At 46.7% G+C, this 16,766-nt stretch overlaps 1 protein-coding gene across 7 annotated transcripts in view; it reads right to left on the reverse strand.

Annotated features, from left to right (window-relative positions):
* The window catches only part of KMT2C (lysine methyltransferase 2C), a 196,114-nt gene extending 186,144 nt beyond the window's left edge, over window positions 1-9,970 (reverse strand). For 6 of the 7 annotated variants that reach the window (XM_048062386.2, XM_048062384.2, XM_048062387.2 and 3 more), the window contains exon 1: window positions 9,497-9,669. In XM_048062386.2, the coding sequence (XP_047918343.2) occupies window positions 9,497-9,669 (173 nt within the window). Of the gene's footprint in view, window positions 1-9,496; window positions 9,671-9,781 lie in introns of those variants that run through there. The other variant, XM_066991125.1, reaches the window with a different exon arrangement.
* Window positions 9,971-16,766: the final 6,796 nt, after the last annotated feature.

The raw sequence follows: 16,766 nt of genomic DNA on the forward strand, positions 1-16,766 counted from the left end.
AGGGCGCCAGAAGAGCAGTTATTTCACACTTCACTCTATTAGGGCGGGCTCCATCTTAAAAAGCTGAACGTGTACAGAGATTTGGCTGGAAGTGGTAACGAGAAGCGCTCGCTGTGCCAAGGAAAGGGGAAAATGAGAGCTGGAGAAAAAGGAGAAGAAATTTTTATCTTCAATTAAATGGAATAAGAAAAGCAAATTTCAACCAACTCTTTGAACTTGTTGCGAGAATCTCACGAGAATGCAATTTAAAGGAGGGCTGGCAGTTATTGTACTGGAATACACACGATAGCAAAGTATTCCAGCTCAGGGGAAAGATAGGAAATGTAGTATGAATACAGGGTGCATCAAAAGCAGCCAGTAATAAGGGTCTGAAACTGAAAAATCATATTAGGAATGGAAACAAGGGCATTTTAATGAGTACAAAGGAACAGCATAAACCGTCAGGGATAAAAATCGGAAGAGATGAAAGCACAGCATGCATTATTACCACTGTGCAATATGAAAGGCAAACAAAGTTTCAAAAACATTTTAGAAGTAAGGATAAAGACAAAAAAAGTCAGTACGTAGAACAAACGGGTAACAAAACAGAAGCAAATGCTGTTCTCTGCATTTCAACCTCCGCAGAACAGATTTACTATACCTAGTACTAGAAATAGATTGTGTTCTTAGGCTCAATAATCAGGGAAATTCCAGGCAGAAGGACTGGAAGAAATTCACACTCCGCTTCTGAAGCGAATAGAAGCCATCTCTAAACCGTCAGTGATTATCTTTGATGATAGAGTCCTGGTGAAAGTGCCCTAAGACAGGTGGACAACAACGAGCTAGAGCATCAAAAGGTATTTATTTGCAAATTATTTTCAATTAAGACTGAAGAAAATTTCAAGGAAGCCGAGAATCTGCATGAAGAAGCAGATTTGGAAGAGGTGCGTATGGTACATGGCTGAGGCAGGGGTTATGAACATTTGAGGGGACAGGATCTTACAAAGAGTAATTCTGATAAATAGAAAAAATGGGTCATTTCAGCCAACTGAAACTTCATAAAGATGAGCAAATTTTGGAAGGATATATCATGCAAGTCAGCATTATGGTGCTGCGATCAGTGAAGGCAAATCTTATCCTAAAATATATTGGGAAGTTTAGCTTGTTCAGTGCCAAACAAAGGAGACAACCTCCCAGTAAATAAAAGTTTATTATAAAATTGTTCTCCACATCAACTGTGGGAAGTCATGACTGTGACCAGTACAAGACAAAACCGGCTTCCCAAACAGTAAAGAATATTTATTTTATATTTTGGAAAATGAGTTACTGAAACTAATTGCCTAGGGATGCATTGGAATTGCATCCAACAAATGCTTCAAAACCAAGAGGGAGGGAGCATCATTTGTCAGAAGTGGTACCAACACACCACACAGAAGCATGAGCAAGATCCGCCTGAAGTCTTTTTTGGCCATAATTTCATTTGGCTGTGGCAATACAGCAGAACTAAATATTCATTTTTAAAGATTTCATTGTGCTTCTCAACTCCACACTTCAGAAAAAAAAATCTGAAGCACTGATGGAATCACTTACTACTGAAATCTCCCAGACTTTAATACAACGTAGTTCCCACCTTTCTTGAGACGCGCTATGGAGCCAGCCTATCATGTTTTTAAGAGAAAGCTTTGATTTTGAGCACCGCCCGCAGTCACGGTTGTCAGACGGAGACAGGAGGGTAGGCGTTGTCACCTGAACAGCCCAAGTCCCACGAACCTTGGGCTGCTCCAGCAGTCACTTGGGGTTAGCTGGGACTTCCAGATGGTACTCTGAAACAGTCCCGTAAGACGCCCTAAGTGTTTAGCAGCAGAGACTGCACATTTGGAGCACACCTTCACTACCAACCTCCCTTCTTACCGTGCCATCTTGTCTTACTGCACTTCCTTCAGCTGCGCATGCTCTGAGGACAAAGTCAAAAATTGGTAAATTTTCCTGAAGCGGATTTTTTTTCCGATAACCTACTTACAACTATTTCTGGCAAGAATTTGTTGTCAGCAGTGACGTAGCAGAAGAGAAAAAAAGCCTTCAGTTTAAGGGAGAATATCCTGGTTTGACAGGATTTCTAGCAGTTTCTTCAAGAGCAACAATTAAAATGCTGATAAATATAGCGCTGCAAATTAGTAATTATATATCTATACTGGAATGGCTGGCAATAGGGTTTGCTACACGCGTGATTTAATAAAAATAAGTCCAAAAAGATGAAAGGGAAGAATATTCTGGAAGGAGCTGTATCTAGTGTTATTTTGTTATAATGCCCATCTATTGAAATATTTTAGGAAGGAGCTTCCAGAATGCCAGAAATTACTTACTAACCTAAAACGTTTTACTTTACTATTATTTTTGGCATATTTATACTATTATTTTAGGAAATTTTTAGGAACTTAAGAATAATTCAGAGGATCAAAGCGAGAAACAAAGTTCCTTATCTAATCAATGCCGACAGATAGGCTTGTTTGGGGCCAGAGCGAGTTAGATCAGCACAACTCACCTGTGTAAATGCTCTGAAGAACCCTCTCAACAGCACTTTTTTAAACAACTCACCGGCATGCATAACATGACTACAGGCTGTAAAAACCTCTCCCAATCTCCTCCAGGATCTCCTGCATTGAACAATTCACCAGAGCCAGCCAAAAGAAAACCACCCAAGCCCTCACGTCTCAGAGGACCGAGGCTCCGGCTTCGCAGCCACGTGAAGCTGGCAGCGCTACCGAGGGACGTCAGCTCTGCCTCTCCGCGCCCTGGCTGCTTGCTCTGGCCTCCTCCCTTCGGCTATTGCAAACACGTTTCTCTGCCAGGTTAGTTTTAACCCGGATCAATTTCCCAATGCAGTTCACCACATGGCTACACAAATGCCTGGGTCAGCACAAGGGAGAGAACAAACAGCTGGTAGCAGAGGGAGGGCAGGAGAGCTGCTTCTTTTCGCTGCCAGAACCAGCTCAAGATTTATGGTGCTTGGGGAAAATAACCACCTGATGCACTCCACGCGCTCCCTGCCTCTGTTTCTCCAAGTAATGGATATTCTAGATTTTAAGGTTTTTATTCCTACTTTACCTGACTTGAAAGAATGAAAGCACTAATGCTACTAGGAGAAATTACTGAACGTAGCTCTTGAAGCAAGTGCCCAAACTTGTTTTGAATACCCCATCTGAGGAACCGAGGGATGGCATGAGTGGGAATATTTAGGGCCAGCCTTCCAGCACAGAACAGTAAAAAAAATAAAAATGAAAATGAATTCAAGTTGTTTCACTAGCAAGCAGGATTTGCTACAATAACATCTTGCACATCTGTAGTTATCCAAGCTATATGAATCATGCAAACCGTATGAATCGGTAATCAAACATATTAAGCACAGAAAGGAGAAAAGCTTTCAATATTTTTGGAATTACTAGTAGCTTAACTGGTTAGCATTTCACAACATTTTAGCGTACCCAGGACAACACTTCTTAAAAAGGTAAAGCCACAGCACTGGTGTACACCAACACAGGGGTGTGACCCGTTGTGGTAGATAAGGAACTTGTATTTTCCCTCATCATACACAGCCTTGCTACCCCTCCAACACTGTCGTGGGACAACCGAGCCTACGAGTGAAAAAGCAGCTCCAGCTACTCTGGGCAAGCCCACTGCCTTGGAAAACCACCCCTCAGCTCAAATGGCAGCAAAGAACAGAAACGTCCATTTCAATTACTTGAGAAAGAACAACGGCATGAAGTTAGCAGGAGTTGAACACGCTAATAATAAGAAAAAAAAAATAGCATCCACAAGCAAAGCCCCCCTCCAAATGATTTGTTTTTGAAGCTAGCTCTCGCTGAATATAGGATGAAGTGCTGTGGGTAGGTGGACCAGAGTTTGGGAACCGCGAGATTGGGTTCTTATTCCTACCTCTGCAAAGGCAGCACTGACAGCCAATATACATAATACCCTGCGATTTCACAGTGTCATGATACTTGAGCTGTCGTAATCCTGTCTGATAGCTCTTGGAGGTCCTTTCTTGAAAAGTGCCACCCAAGTTCAGTGGGTTATCAAACACAAATATTAACAACCTAACCGCTGGAATTGAAAATTACAAAGTCAAAAAAAAATCTTCAAAGCAACCTGCATTTGCAAGCGTGGTCTGTATCAAACTGTGAAACCTACGGGCTGAGGTTATAGAAAACGATCCATTTCCAACATTAAGCCTAAACTCACCCTTTAGAAACATCCGAAGACACCAGTTCACTAAAATCAACATTTTAACAACATCGCAAAGCAGTTCTGTAAAACGCAGCGTGTCCAACAACTCCCACTGCCACCCCTCACTGAAGTCCCCCCGGGAACTGCACACCAGAAGATCCGTACCGACATCACCTACCAGAAGCTCCCGAGGAAAACGGAATTAAGAGCTGTTTAAGCCAGGCTCCTGTGCAAGAGCAACACCTGACAGTAAGGGCTCTGCTTGGTAGCAGGAATTCCTCGGCCGATGGAAGCACAGGGGGGGCTGCGGTAGAAAACAGCCCAGCGCTCCCATGGGACCCTGCTGCGTGCCGCCAGTCCCCTTCCACGCCGGCCTAGAGGTGCCTTCCAGCAGCCAGTGTCACATCCTGATAGTGGAGCTTGTCCCAGCGCCCCAGCTCTTCCCACCGTGTGAACACGCACACACACGCACACCCCTTCTGGCTTCTGGCCCAAGCGTTTTGATAGGTGGCTTGTACAGGCAGAAGCAGAGGCCAACGTTTGCTGTAACACCTGAACCCTCGCCCAAACAACAGGACGCAGCCCAGCCACTGAAAGGCTTCAGTCGTTCCACGGTGGGCAGTAACTACTTGCCCTAACCGTGCATACTTATTTAGGAACATGTTAATTGTACAGGACAATATATATTTCGCATTTAGAAACATTAAATTTTGAAATGAGAACAAGGCAGGACAGTAAAGCTACAAATAAGCATCACAGGGAAGGTGTGCGATGAACACAGCTGAGCTATAGAGAGAAGACATCCGACACGTCAAGGTTCTTCTCAAATGAGCGTAGATATCTTTAAATATTGGCCTACCCTAACACAAATCCAGCGAAAGTAACGATAAAAAATCTTAAATAATCATTTCCTGGCAAAAACACCACGCTTACGTTTCCTCAAAACTATCTGCGTGTGTGAAATCCATGGCCTTTGAAAACCTACTGCAGCTCACGCCGGCCAAAGTAAGTAATGAATAACTACGATGAAAATTAAGTCATAGATGCTTAAAAATAAACGCACAAAGTTTTCAGTAGACAAGTTTCAAGCTTTTTGAAATCCTTATCCTATGCTGGTGTAAACAACACACATTTGCAAAATTTTTAACATGGATCGGAAGCCTGACGGATGCTGAAAATACTACTTAAAATGAACACAGGTACCGACTTGAAAGGTAACTTATCGTGATCAGAGTCAGTGAGACTTCTGCTACTAAATTCTTGTTAAGACAAATGTTTGTGCTGCTTATGACCTGTATGGATTAACAAAGCTCTAGTAGTGAAAATCGATTACAAAGATGTTTACTGCACCTGCACAATGCTATTCTGATACACTGTCATGAATAACCAACTATTCTCACAATGACAACAGTCAAAACTGATCCAATTCTCTTCCCCTGCAACTTCTTTTTGAGCATATTTCTACCACTCATGTCCACAGCCTGGAAGCTGAGGAATAATCCAAGTACAGGAGTTAAGTTCCCAAGACTTCAGGTCATGAGATAAGATGGTCCCTAACTATTTCTATTTTCTCCTATGCAATACCAGCAACATCCAGATTCCCCTTTCTTTCTCCTACATCATTTTGTATCTTCGGTGATGCAACTTCCTTTTTTTTGTCTTTGGTAAATACACTCTTGCCAACCCTTAAATTCATTTGAAAGCTGGTATTTCGAAAATATTGTCCTCGTTCATTGCCTTGATTACAGTTCTTTGTGTTCTTCCATCCTCCTTATGAACCGTGTCAAGAACAACCTACTTGCTCCCAATTTCACGGCTCTGCATGCCCTCTTCTAGCTTTATCTCTTAAATTTGTACCTCTGCTCTATACAAATACCCCGTTGTCAAAATGTAAGGAAGAAAATATGAGTGTTTGTCTAGCACTCGAGGCAGGAAACACGTTATCTGTGAAAATCCTCAGGGCGACAAGGCTACCCTCCTTTAAATGTATCCTCCAAGTCTGATGCCTATGAATCATTCACCGATGCTGAGATAGCCAGGGTACTTGAACTTCTGCACGTTCTTTCGCTCGTAGCATTCTCACAGCTCCCATGTGCTTTCCCAATACATTTCTAACATTTACATGTTGTCTTATCTTTACATTTAAATTAAGAAATTGTTTGCGCAGAAGCAAGCTTTGCTTATGCATTTGTACTGTATGTAGTATAATGGTGCCCTGGCCTCTGGGCACAATTACAATATAAATAATAAAAATGAACTGTTCACCCAAGATCAACTCTCCTGACAATGTTATTCATAAAGCTGTATCCTTCAAATGGTGACAAAAAGCCGTCCTGGTGCCGTGCTCTACCACCAGGAACTCTCCAGGCACTGACACCACAACAAAACTGACTCCTGGCCCATCATCACCTACAGGAAACCTCAGCTGCTCCCTGTACATCCCTGCGTCCCCAGCACCGCTGGAATTTTTATGGATAACCAAATAAAATGCATAATGATGAAGACTCACAGAGAACCATCCCTACTGGAAGAACCCTACGATCTCTTAACGTACGAGCCTAGTTCTGTGAGGAGTTAAGAATCCCTGGTATCTCACAGAAACAGATTCAAGGCAGTTTTCCATCTGTCTACTTAAACTCATCAAATTTGCGTAAAAACATGGCCTTCGAGAAGGAAAAACACCAACCTGCAGCATCCTCAAATATTGTATTGTTCTTTAATGGAGGCTTCCATGAGGAATTATTCTTTTTTTTAAGCTATGCTGTCTTAATGCAGGGCTCTTAGTTTTATCATTACTTAGACTCCACTTAGCCTGAACATTCAGTGGAACATTTCCTATAATGGGATAAAGCAGTTGAACAATTTGACTGGCTAATAGTGATTTAGACATGTGATTACAGTACAGAAAATGATCTGACATATGCTCTTTTATCTGGTTTACATGAGGCACGTAAACCCAACTGGAAAACACAGGAGTGGAAAGGAAGACATGCCCAAGCAGTCGTATGAAAATAATAGAAATTATTTGTACTTATTTTATTTCTGCATTTGCTTAGTTAGTTTTAATCAGTATTTTGTAACGAGTAAAACATGATATAAAACCGTTTTTCCTCAGAACTGATGCAATAAGACCCGTATCTACTTTGTGAAAAAGTTGGAAAATTGGTATTTTAATAACAGCCTAGCTTCAAATGCATTTATGACTTATAACACCTTTACCAATATTACAGATTTTCCATAAAGATACAGAAGGACACCGGCCATGCTTAGCACCACACCAGGAAGGAATAATCATAACGTAAAGAAAAAAAACAGTACTGATTAATTTTAACTTTTTGTCTCAGCTAATTTTATTTCTTACACAGATGCTTGTACTCATGTCTGCGGAAGTACATATTTTTACAGGAAAATTTACTTTCCTCCTAAAACCAGTTGACAATATTCCCACGACACCAAAAACCTATCTGAAAAAAGGAATTACCTCTTCAGAGCCCACTTTTCGTCAAGAGCATGCACTCAGCCTCAAGTTGGCACACAAGATATGTCAGTTTTCTCTGATAATGCTATTTTGCCTTTTGGATAGACTGGTCCATTTCCAAGGTAGTTGCATTTTTCTTCCTAGAACAACTTCTAAAATAAAGCACTCAAGGTTTTCTGTGTAAGGCTTGGCTTCAACACGTAGAAATAAAGCGAAAGTATGTAAAACTAAGCATAAAGCTGGTGAACCTAATAACTTTACTGCGTATATATGCTTGGCAACTGCTTTCAGCTATGGTTTTAAGAAAATTTGTATCAAACACGGAAGACTATGAAGAGAAAGCTGCAAGCAACGCACCAACGCCAAAACCAGGGGGTGAACGCTCGAATCTTTCAAGCGCAACTTTCATCGACACGGAAAACGCCATACAACCCAACCTACGGACGGGTCTGTCCTGGAGTATTTACGCCACACGGAGCTGTAAAAACAAATTATTGCAGAGGAAAATACCGTCTCTGGTGCGTGTTTCCTGCACAGCAGGCTCCCTCCCTAGCGTTTTGGAAATTCGGGGTGAAATTCAGCGAGGGAGGCCTGGGGCGGGCGCTGAGCGCGGGGCGAGGTGCTCACCTGGCTCAACGCACCCGGCCAGAGCGGCCCTTGAACACAAAGGGAAGCCAGCTCTAAATCCCCGAGGCTCCCCCGGACTGTCCCCCACGGACTGACTTTTCTGCGTGGCTCCCAACCCCGTTCCTTGGCCGAACGTCCCCGTCCGGCTTTGTCCTGTTACTGCTGCCCTGGGCTCTGCCGGGGCCAGCTCGGCCGGTCCCCGAGCGGCTCCTCAGGGAGCCTGCCGCCCGGCCTTCCCTCGGCACCAAGCACGTAGCAGCGGCCCAGCACCCTCCCCCGCTTCCCTAAACCCCGCTTCCCCAACCCCCGGCTCCCCAAAACCCCGTCTCCGAGCCCTCCCCAACCCCCCCAAGTTTGCTCGGAGCCGCCGGGGGCTGAGGGGAGCGCGGGGCCCCCCTGAGGAGCGGAGGCGCTCGGCGGCGGCCGTTGTGGGGCGGCCGCTGCGGGGCTAACGTGCGCCATAGCACCCCGAAAGTCCCCTCGATTAAGGGCAGGCTGTCACAGCAAAGGGGCAGGCAGCCCCCCCTAAAGTCTCGTTGTGTTCCCCCCCGGGTCTGCCCTGCTTCGCCGCTGTCCCCTCTACGCGAGGGCAGCCGCTTGACAGCTCCCCGAGCGGCGCCCTCAGCCTCTGGGCGCCTCAAAGTCCTGCCCCAACTTTGTGTGTGTGTGTGTGTGCCGGGGGGGGGGTCCATCGCCTGCCACTTAGGGCCAGAACCATCTTTTTTTTTTTTTTCCTCAAAAAGGGGAAAGAATTGGAAGGCGACGAGGGGCTGCCGTGGAGAGCAGGGGATATTATATCCGATATCCAGGCGACGCTGAAGGAAGGAGAGTCCTGGAGGAGAAGGGAGCCCGAAAAGGAGGAAGGGGGAAGGTGCAAAGGAAGGGGGAAAGGAGGAAGAAGGGGGAAGAGCTGGAAACTCCGAAGAAAGAGGGAAAGAAAATAGGGACGGTAGAAGAAAAGTGAAAAGGGAAAACGGGCGGAGGAAGACAAAGGTGAAAAAGGAGGAGGAGGAGGAGGGGAAAGTGCAAAGGGGAGAGGAGGAGAAGAAAGAAGGGCCCTTCTCAAAATGGCATTGGGCAGGAGGGAGGGGGCGACGAGCAGCGAGTCTCTGCTGACAGCTCTGCCTGCGCCTGGCCGCCTGCCCCCTGCCCCTCTCTGCCTCGCACACACACACACGCTGAACTTACTTCTTTCTGGCTCTCTGGAAAGGGGAAGCGCCATCTTTGCGAGGCCGGCCCCTAGGTCTTTTGTCTGTGGCTGCTGCTGCTGCTGCTGGGGGGGGAGCTCCAGGCTCGGGGGGTTGCTGCTGCTGAGGCGGCTCCACCACCGCCACCACCAGACTCTTGTCCTCCGTTGACATCCTAGTCAGCAGGACGAGAGAGACACATGGATGATGATGATGGGGATGAAGATGAGGATGGTGATGGGGATCCCGATGCTCCTCCTGCTCCCGCGGCTCCTCTCCTCCTCACCTCCGCCTCCTCCACCTCCGCCTCGCATCGCTGGCCTCAGCCGCCGCCGACCAGCACAGGTAGCAGGGGGAGCAGCATGGGGGAGAGCAGCAGCAGCAGCAGCAGGAGGAGGAGGAGGAGGAGGAGGAGGAGGGGAAGGGAGGGCGAGAAGGGAGGGAGGGAGCGGGGAGAGGCGGGCGGGGGGGGGGGGGGGGGGTGCGAAGAGAAAGAGCGCGGAGGAAGGAAGGGTCTCGCACACAATAACACCCCCTCCCCGGCTCGGCGGGCTCCGTCGGGGCCCGGAGGAGGGGGGGGGGGGGGGGGGGGGGGGGAATAAAAAGGCGGAGAGCGAACGAGAGGCGGTGGCGGCTGATCCCCGCCGCTGGGCTCCCCCCCTCTCAGAGGCCCCGGGAGCTGGCGGCGGCGGCGGCTCCTGCGCTGCCCGGCTGCGGCGGCCGCCGCTTCATTGTGGGGCGGCCCTGCGCCCTCCCCCCGCGCACAGCCCCCGGGGGCGGAGGAGGAGCGGGAGCAGGCGGCGGCGGTGGTGGTGGTGGTGGAAGTTTTGACAGCTCCAGCTGGTGTGTGTGTGTGTGTGTGTGTGTGTGTGTGTGTGTGCCGAGTCCGGCCGGGCTCCGCGTCCCCTTCCCAGCCGGGCCGGGAGCAGGAAGTTTAACTTTTGGGGGAAAAGAAGGGGAGGAGGAAGGGTGAAAAAGGGGGAGGAGAGCGCTCTCCCCTCCCTCCCTTCCCCGCGGGGAGGAGAAGGGATCCCGGCGCTGCCCCGTCACCCCCCCCCCCCCCCCCTTCCCCTCCGCCTCCCTTTTCCCTTCCCTTCCCCCCCGACACATCGACGCGGCAGCCGCCCTGCTGCGGCCCCACACTGCGCCTGCCCGGCCCGGCCCGCCCGGCCCCGGGCGCCGCCACCCCGCCGCCGCCGCTGACCTCACGGGCGGGCTGCGGGGAAAGCGCGGAGCGGGCACGGCTCGGGACGGGGGCGCCCCGTCGCCTCCCAGCCCTTGGGGGTTTTTAAGTTATTTTACAACACAGCGCGGCACGCGGTGCCACCACAACCCCCCCCCCCCGGGGAACCCCACACACGCACAGCCCGGTGGGGAAGGGAAGGGAAGGGAAGGGAAGGGAAGGGAAGGGAAGGGAAGGGGGGGAGCAGAGTTCAGCGCTGCGTGCGGGGGAGACAAAGTCTGCGGAGCGTGGCCGCCTTCCAGCAACTCCTGCTGGAACAGCTGCGGCCGCTCGGGGCCCTCCCCCGGGCAGGGGCCTCGCTGGCTGCCTGCCCGCCCGGCTGCGCCGCGGCGAGGCGAAGGCGGGGTTCGGCCGTCCCTTACACGGCACTTCACGCGGCCCCGGGGGCCCGGGGGGACTCGCTCCGAGCGGAGACGGGGGCGAGCGGGGCAGCGCCGCGCCCAGGGGCTCGCCGCCCGGGGCCTGGCAGCGCTGCGGGCCCGGCTGAGGGGCGCCGCCCTGAGGGAGCGAGCCCCTGAGGCGGCCCCCGCCGCCCTCCCTCAGCCGGGCAGCGCCGCGGGGCCCCTCAGCCGGGGCCGGCCCCCTTCCCTCCCTCCTTCCCCGCTTCCCTCCCTCCTTCCTTCTCGCCTTCCCTCCCTCAGCCCGGTGCTCCTCCCGGCCAGGAGGTGAGCCCGTGGGGGGCTCCCGCCTCGCCCGAAGGCGTGTTGCACAAGTTCTCCGGGCTCCCACACACGCCGTGGGCAGCGATAGCGGCCAGGCTTGGTGTAAATACAAGAAAAGCTCCGAGAGCCCCACTCGGGACGTTTCGGCCCTTTGTCACGCAGGGGTTTGTGCGCTGCGTGAGGTCCAGGTGGTCAAAAGCTGGCCTGAGGTAGCACACGGAAGGGCGAGCACAGTTTGGGGATGTAAAAATAAACACAGATCGGTCCGGACCCTAACGCTGTTCCTCCTCACCAAAATTTTCACTTGTCAGCTTCAGAAGTACCAAATTAAAAATGACGTGCTGTGGCAAACGCAGCTTTTGCTGGCCTGTTTTCCTGGGAACTATTTCATAACAAAAAGCCTTCCTTGGTTCATTCCCTAGGTAATTAAATAAGATCTTCGTGATATTTTCTTGTCTATCTGTGGAGATAAAGGTGATACATTTATCTCCATCTCTGTACAAACACATACGTACGTATACATGATTATATAAAGCCACTCAATTTCTCAGCCATGCCAAGACAACCGCTGGATTATTGGCGTGACTTCCTTGGCCCGACTGCTGAAAATGTACCAATTTCTGCCAAATTAAAGAATACATTCTAAGCTAAATGTTTGTATTACAGTGTCCCTACATGACCACAGAGGTGTACTGCTCGTACGACTTCAGATAGCGGAACTTAGATGTTTACACGTTGTCTAATACATCGAATTTTGTTAAGTCAGGCAAGCGAACGTAAATTAACTGAAAACATTTCATCCTGCACAGGCCCAGACTTGGGTGGAAGGGAAGGGCAGGGAGAGGGAAGCGAAAGGCCACAGCCTCCACGCAGCCGGATCACCGGCGTGGCATTTGCTGGAGTTGCCAGGTTGCCATCTGGCCTGCTAAAAAAAATGGCCATCTCCTGAAATAATGACTGTGCGAGTGCGGATCCACTGCACATGCGCAACAGCTTGGGTGAGTCTAGGATGTGTCAGAGCTACTATGCATGTGCAAATTGATTTGAGCTTAGACACGTGAGCATGCTGTGGGCTCAGCTCAACTGCTAGGTGTATGAGGAATAACTGTCACAGCCCACGGCAGGGATACGTTCAGTGAAACCAATAGATTCGCTTGTACGTGCATGGTTCATCCAGTCCTGCCATTTAAATATTGTTTAGTTTCTTTAGGCCCGCTGTAAGTAGTTGACGTTTGGGGATTTTTTTCTTATTATTTTTTTCAAAAGCAGATATGTGGTTAGCACTGTTTAACTTTTTTTTTTTCTCCATTGTTTCCTATAATAACTATGTTTATACGTACTTATCACAATACAAAATCCTGGAGCTAGCTTTGGTTTAGCGTGGTCTAGGACAAGAGCGTGTGAAGGGACTTATGCCCATTAGTCACAGGGACGTGCATTATCTCGTTACATGTCAGAACAAAGCTGGGCAGGTCTGCTCTGTAAACTGCTGCTGCCATTGCTGTGGCAATCAAAGGTGTGAAGGACTGAAAGAGACTTGTGAGCAGGAACCCAAGGCAGAGATGGACTTGCAGGAAAGTGTACATTTGCTAGCATTATTTATATCGCTCAGCGATGGCAGGGGGACAGGCTAGGAGAAGCGGTGTCACCAAATATAAATCCCGTGTAGGAGTGCTTTGTTGATTAAGGACATTTGAACAGCTTTGTCAGGAAAATTTTTAAGTTTATAACTGGCCCGTGCTACCCAGCTATTATAAATTATCTCCGCATGGGAAAAGCACATTTCTACAACAAAGACATAATATTAAATGAACAGGCCCTCTGCTTTACTGAATGTTAAGAGATCTTCCAGTTCAGTGTAAGCTAACTCAGGTGAACTGAGACACCTATTTTTATTTATTTATTTATTTATTCATTTATTTATTTATTTTAACTTTCAAGGGCAGGCATCTTTGAAACTTTCAGCTAGAATTTTACATTGTCTTCTGTCTTGAAATAAACATTCCTGTGTTCTTCGTATGGTTTCTGAAATATAAGTGACACTCTTGCGGTACTGATTAAAGAACACATGCTTACAGTTTTGACTGCAAAACATCTCGAGTTGTCCCAGTGTGCTTAATGACAAACAGTGATATTTTCATGCAAAACAGTAGAACAAGTTGAAGACAGGACACTGTCTTAAATCAGCTCATTAAGGAGAAGGATCTTGTTATGGAAATCATTAAAGGAAAATGACAACTGGTATGTAAATATACTTGGTATGTAAATACCAATTGTACTATTATACAACTGAAACAGTCTATGTAACAGAAATGATGAGAAATAAGATTATTCCGGAGTCTATCTGGAATGGGATCCAGATACTTTCTCTTTTAAGACATTAGTTCAGAAGTCTCACAGTTTAATGATAGTTTCCTTTATTATTTATCACAAAAAACACAACTTTTTGTTCTGTTTGTGCCTGTGTTTCAGTTGCAGAAAAGATCACCAGCTTATCACAAAGGCTTCACCTAAGATACATCAGCAACATGCTAACATTTTAAGTGTTTGAAGTATTAAACCACTTTGTCTTTAACCTGTGCTAAACTAATGATTCTACACCGTAGTCTTATTGCTTATTGCTGCTCTGAAAACTGGAGAGAGTCCGTTGCCCATGCATGTCCTTGTGCACGAGTGGCAAACTGCAGGAAAAAGTTGCGGGGCACAGCTGAGGGTAGTGACCACATCAGCTGCCTGTGACACTTTTCCAGATGTGCATTAGTATTCAACAAAGTAGTTCAGAAATAGCTGGATAACTGTTTTTTTTTTTTTTCAGGATTAAAAACAATAATAGTAATAAAGAATTATAGACCAGGTCTAAATTGAATAGCAAAATCAGGATCACGTCATACAAATACGTGTCTCCCAGTTTATTTGTACTAAACTTGGCTGGACTAAAAAAAAAAGTTAGCATATGTTAATTGTCGTATGCTAACGAATGCGCTGTAGAAGTCTAGTTTTAAACTTGAAATGTTTGTTTCTCCTTTTCATCAGTTTTGCTTACTTGTCATCTTGTAGATGTCTTACTTTGTCTTACTTTAGGCAACAGCACAGCCTGGATATTAGGTACGACATACCCTTGAGCAGTGGTGACTTTCCCAGCAGTTTGGTGAGACGCTTGCTGCTGCAGATGATGGGGGATAAGCCTTGCTTCTTGTCCTGACCGGTATTCCCAGCCAGCTGAAGAATTTCAGACATCAGGTGCAACAGATAGGTACTGTGGAGGTCCGGTCCCCCTAAAATCAATCTAACTGCTCTTTGCAAGCCGTGTGGTTCACTCTCTGTGAAAAAAAAATAATAGAATAAAATAAATCATTTTAGTTCTATTTTTTTCTCACCTGCTTCCCACCATGAAACATGATGACTTGGATTCCACAATTCCCTGCACAAACTGATCTAGAGTAAGCGTATGAACATGGGCTAATACGATCGTGTTAAAGTCTAGCCTCCCCATCCCCTGCCTGCTTTAACTTGATCGGTTTAGTATGTGTTAAAGGCAGCCTTGCCTACGCTGTGATATATGTGCTAACATCACACCTTTACACCTTAGTCTCGCCAAAGCCCGAGGCCTTTTCATCATATTAAGCTACTTTGACTGGGCTAATGTGACTGAAAAACACACCTATTTTATCCATTAAGACGGGGCCAAAAATGTTAAATGCTCAAGATGCAAGCCCCCAGGGCTTGTCTATATATCGAGTTATTACACGTGGAGACTTTTATCTTCATAAGAAAATGTTCTTTTTGTGCACGCCAAAGTGTGAGTTTAAAACTAGTGGTTATACTATAACCCTCGTGCAGACTCATTCATTCTGGCATCTTCTGGCTTTTTTTCAGATTAGCTTCTTCCAAGTAATTTAAATTAAATCAAAAAAAGGTACTCAGAGTAACTTTGTCCACACGAGGAATTTACTCTTACTACACTTAGTGGTAGTACTATTAATAAGACATTCCTACATGGAGAAGTTTTGTCAGGTAGGAATGTTAATTTTGCACGTTTGCAGTTACCATTTGCAGAAATGCTTAAATTCTTCCTAAACTATCAGTTTCTATAATTTGTTCTTATAAGGAATGATGGACTGTGCTGTGTTACGTTGTATTTTGTTAGCATCTACGTGCAGTTTGTAAACATCCCCAAGTTACTTACAGACATCAGTCTGCTCCCTTTTTTGTTACCTAATTTGTGGCAATCCATTACAACTTTATGAATCTGTAATTTTATAATTGTTAATATTCTGAATTTTAGTGTTGACATATCTGTGGTGGTGGGCAGCCGAGAAATAAAGTTTCATGAAATATTACTAGATGCGTGTGATTACTTTTTTTTTTTTTTTAATCCAGAAAGGTAGAATGCCAATGGCTTGAGTAAAATCTAATTAGTATCTGAAAGCAGGACATCTCTTGGGTTAAACGCTGGCTGTGTTGCAGATAAATGCAAGCCAGGAAAAAAAAAACACAGCCAGTAGCAAGCAAACAGGGCAGTAGCTGGCCACTGTGTGTGCACCTGTGGGAAAAGACTATAGACTGGTTGGTGTGAGGGTAGGACTTTATCATGTAGAAGGTTCAATAAATATCTGAGCAGTGTTTGCTGTTTGCAGGAGTGGTGCTTTACACTCAGATTGCTTAACAGAAATAATGAAAACCTGGCCATGAAACAGGAGGAAGGATTCGTTTCTGTGCATTCAATCAAACGTTTTCGTGACCGGGACTGTTTTTATTCCGTTTCGTACTGTTCCTAGTGCCTGGCAGTCCTGGTTCCCGATACGAGATCTTGGGTGCTACGATAATGGGAATTTAGATGTTATTAGCAGAGATAACCTTGTCACACACTGCTGGTTTTGCCAGGAAATAATCTTTGTCCCAGACCTTTTAAAGGGGCTATAGGGTAAGCGAGACGGGTGCCCAGGGTTGAAGTCAGGTGAACGCTAGGAGCCGAATCCTGTTGGCAGCTGTTTCCTTCAAGAGAGCTACATGGGTGAGTAAGAACAGCAGAATTTGGCCTTTGTATTTTGAAGTTAATTGCAGGCAATTTATGGGGATGTCACCTACATGAGGTCAAGCCAGAATTCAGGCCTTTACTTCCTTAATAACTAATGTCTTAAACCAATTACCTACGTACCCATATGGAAACAATAGCAGAACCTCCACTGTCACGACTACCCTGAGATTCTAAATTACGTATACAATAAAGGCTGTGCATGCATTTTCTGGCTGCAAACAATGTTATATTTCAGCCTCAAGCAGAAATTTTCTCCAAGCCCCTCGACAAAAAAAAACACTTTTTAATGAAAGTCCCGACACCACCTTAATTACAGTGCTGCAACATT

This window comes from Anser cygnoides, chromosome 2 (assembly GCF_040182565.1).
Source record: "Anser cygnoides isolate HZ-2024a breed goose chromosome 2, Taihu_goose_T2T_genome, whole genome shotgun sequence".
In the NCBI taxonomy this organism is placed as follows: Eukaryota; Metazoa; Chordata; class Aves; order Anseriformes; family Anatidae; genus Anser; species Anser cygnoides.